This window comes from Wyeomyia smithii, chromosome 3 (genome assembly GCF_029784165.1).
Source record: "Wyeomyia smithii strain HCP4-BCI-WySm-NY-G18 chromosome 3, ASM2978416v1, whole genome shotgun sequence".
In the NCBI taxonomy this organism is placed as follows: domain Eukaryota; kingdom Metazoa; phylum Arthropoda; class Insecta; order Diptera; family Culicidae; genus Wyeomyia; species Wyeomyia smithii.
In genome coordinates this window covers 267,627,010-267,630,495 of record NC_073696.1, presented here as the reverse complement: position 1 = coordinate 267,630,495, position 3,486 = coordinate 267,627,010, and the positions used below count along the sequence as shown (strand labels likewise).

The following is a 3,486-nucleotide window of genomic DNA, read 5'->3' as shown; positions in this document are numbered from 1 at the left end:
CCTGGGGCGCTGTCATGCAATCTTACCAATCTTACACATTTCTTGTGGTTCCCATTTTGACACATGCATAAACGCTAGCGCTGCTGTCGAAATACAGGACGCAGCGCGGACACGATAGAAGGTGGTGCTGTTATTACTTACGTAAACTACTGCTAATTGTATATTAACCGTATTTAAAATTTTTGAAGCACATAGAGAAGTGAAGACCACAGACTAACAGACGTAACACTGGAACCTAGCTCCATCGCCATAAAAAACGATCATTTCAAATTTCTGAACGCAAAACAGTCATCGCGCGATAACGCCGTTTGGGGCGCTGTCATGCAATCTCATACATATTTCATAGTTCCCAAATTGACACCTGCACGTACGCTGGCGCTGGTGTCCAAAAACAAGTCGCAACGCGAACACGTCAGCAGGTGGTGCTAGCGTTACTAGCGTAAAGTACTGCAATCATTCGAACGATGATTTTATTTGTTATTTGTTCAAAATGTTATGTCTGTTAGTTTATGCTTATACGGAACCGGCGGTAAACACGAATTAAGAACTCTTGTCTGTTACATATATTATGAAGAACTTTTCTTAAGCCTTCAATGGGACATTTGAAATGACAAACAAAATTATTTTCCGAAATTGTAAAGGTGGCATTTTCCCATAAAGCCAAATTCATCAATTCACTGGTTACATTTGGTGTACGAAACTAGTGAATAAATGATGTGAAAATCGTTTTAGAATATCTCAACAACTAATTTTGATAACTTTCAAGAAAAGATCACATAATTTAAGGACAGCTTGACTGGAGCTTTAAACGCTATATTTTTACAACCGTGAGAGGCCACCGCTACAGCCCAAAAAACTTCTACCGTTGAACTGAAGACAAAAAATCAGATTGCAATCTTTTCATTGAGAATTGAATAACACAGTCTCACATCACCAAGAATAGAGAATATTATCTATTTACTCTGCATACTTGGCCGCTTGACAGGGACCTGCGGTGAAGTAATAGTAGCGACACCTTGTTGTCATGCGGAATAAAAACTATTTCACAAGAGCATCCCTCGACAAATCAAACGGGAACGCGTGGAAAACTTGATTAGATCAAGATGATGAACACTTATTGGTAGAGCAAGCTCAAATGATGAGTAAATTACTCACAATAACGAAATCACTTGAGCAGTTGAGTAAAATATATTCAAAACTCAGAATTAAAATTAGCATGGAGCGATATTCGAATCACTATAATCTACCGACAAAACAGTGGCAGTGCAGTTTTGTCGTCTCTTATAAAATATTCGCATCGAGCAATGGATATCTACGCCGATACCTTGTTTTCAACTACATTGAATTTCACCAATCCGTTCGTTCCCTTCTGCGGCAACGGCGCGAACGAAACGTCACTCGCTGTTCACTTCTTCCAAACGCACACAGTAAAACATTTCAAAAATCATCAAACGCACACACAAAACCTTGCTCAACTTTCGCAGTTCGTTTTTTTGTTTTCCCTCACCGTGCGGCGCCGTGTTGTTCTTTCCTCACCGTTTGACGCTGAAATTCGTTACAAAGTGCATTTTGTGATACTCGTGTGCCTGAGTTGTAATATTTTTGTCCTGCGATTTCGTAAAACAAGCAGCGCGCTCGGTTGCTGAACGTGCCGTGTACAGTGTCAAGTGTTTTATTTTTGTATTAAGAATCAGGTAAAATTAGTGCGGATCAAAATCAAGTGCACCACAGTGCTGCTGACCGAGTAACGATTTCCCCCACAAGATAATGAGTTCTTCGAGTGTACCAGAACCGGATCAGACATGGGACGAAAGCCAAGTCAGCTTGGTTCGTGAAAGTTTGGCCAGCTTCTCCAAAAGCATGTGAGTAATACAGTTTTGTTGGTAAAACACCTGTTAGGTAGGGAATATATTCTTATCAAACGATACACTTACAACTAGGGTTTTACAACGCAACCAATATTATCCCCCTTCGAAAAGTTCAAAATTTGGCTGAATGCAATCCCTGTCGTAATCGTACATAGCCAAATAAGCATCGCACACCGAACAGTGAAGAAATTCTCGTTTCGGCTTCGGAAAGCAGCACGGCAAACAGCAAAATGGCCAGCAGCAAGCAAGAATAGAAACCAACCACGATGATTTGCTGTTATGCTCATGATGTGACTGTATCACCGGGTAACGATTTTTCCCACAAACCGGACAGGTTATTTTTAGTCCTCCAGGGCGCCAGTTATTCAGCGTGGTGCGATAAAGCGCTTTCCAATGCGTTCGAAGCGCATTCCTAGGTCGATAGACTCGTTTATACAGAATCTTTTTCCTCCGACCGTTTCCGGGAGGTATGGTAATTACTTTCTTTCCAAGATTTTCCCTGCTGGATGATAGCAAAGGTTCACGTTCATCAGAACTTGATAAAGAGGATGATGAGCCAACTGCTTTGTCAACGACCGAAACTTCCTGCGAGCCAACAGCCTTCTCGATAACGTCTCTAACTGTGCAACTATGATGATTCGGGTGATCGTCAGCAGTGCCCAGCTCCATCATAACCGGAAGGGATTCCATTTCAAGAAGAATTTCCGCACTTTCTTGTTTTATTTCCGCCGAATCCTCTTCGACAGGCTCCTGCTTTGCCTCGCGCTTGAAACCATTGTTTCGATGATAGTCACGCAGATGCTGAATTAAATTGCTCGTATCTTCACGGTGATAATCCAGCACGGCTTCACAGATGACACACTTGACACGAAATGACATTGCCGGTAGCAAGCGGTGCTGTCATTTTTTGTTTTTATTCTTCTTTCGATCAGGTGATCTACGATTAGGCAATAAAAAATAGGGTTTATTCACTTAAAAAAGTGTTCAAGGATTACTGGGTTTAAATGTTCTTTCCCAAAATAAAGTAGGTGTTGAAAAATCTACCAACTGATTCATTCATTCTATCCCTCAGTAAAACCGGTAGCTGAATGTTCGTGGTTAATGAAACCAGCTCTCGGCTACCTGCGAGATCCCTTTCAAGCTGGCCCCTCTTTGCAGTATGCTTTCTAACTCAAAAAGGTCTTCTCTAGCGCCATGCTATTTACGACTGTCAGCTGCTGGTTTTGTTTGATGATTCGTATATTTTATAGGTAATCAAAAATAACTTCAATTATTAGTTCATTTGCCACATTGTAAAACTGTACATTTTAACGACTAAAGTTAAAAATAGATACTACTTTCGTTAAAAAAAAACTACATCAGAGACTTTAGTTTAACACCGACAATTGGATCGGAGGGAAGAGCATCAATTTAGGTTGACCTCGGCCAGCTGCAACACGTGGCTTGCTGTATGCGATGCAGTTGTTCAGTTCATCTGTTGCACAAATGCTTTTCTAGCTATTTCTCTATCGTAGCATATTCGGTGTTACATTTTCTATGATTGTTCTTCCGTTTATTTCAAGGCTTGCTTTGCACTAGCAAAAGGATCTATAGTAATGAGCCCAGTAGAACAGATGAA

General features: G+C 40.9%; 1 protein-coding gene across 1 annotated transcript; it reads right to left on the bottom strand.

Annotated features, from left to right (window-relative positions):
* Nucleotides 1–1,961: 1,961 nt before the first annotated feature.
* Nucleotides 1,962–3,141, bottom strand: LOC129729269 (uncharacterized). Its single transcript, XM_055687780.1, has 2 exons — nucleotides 2,917–3,141; nucleotides 1,962–2,805 (listed from the first exon to the last, which is right to left on the bottom strand). The coding sequence occupies exon 2, from the start codon at nucleotides 2,745–2,747 to the stop codon at nucleotides 1,962–1,964; it is 786 nt and encodes a 261-aa protein (XP_055543755.1). The 5' UTR covers nucleotides 2,748–2,805; nucleotides 2,917–3,141.
* Between the last annotated feature and the right edge of the window lie 345 nt (nucleotides 3,142–3,486).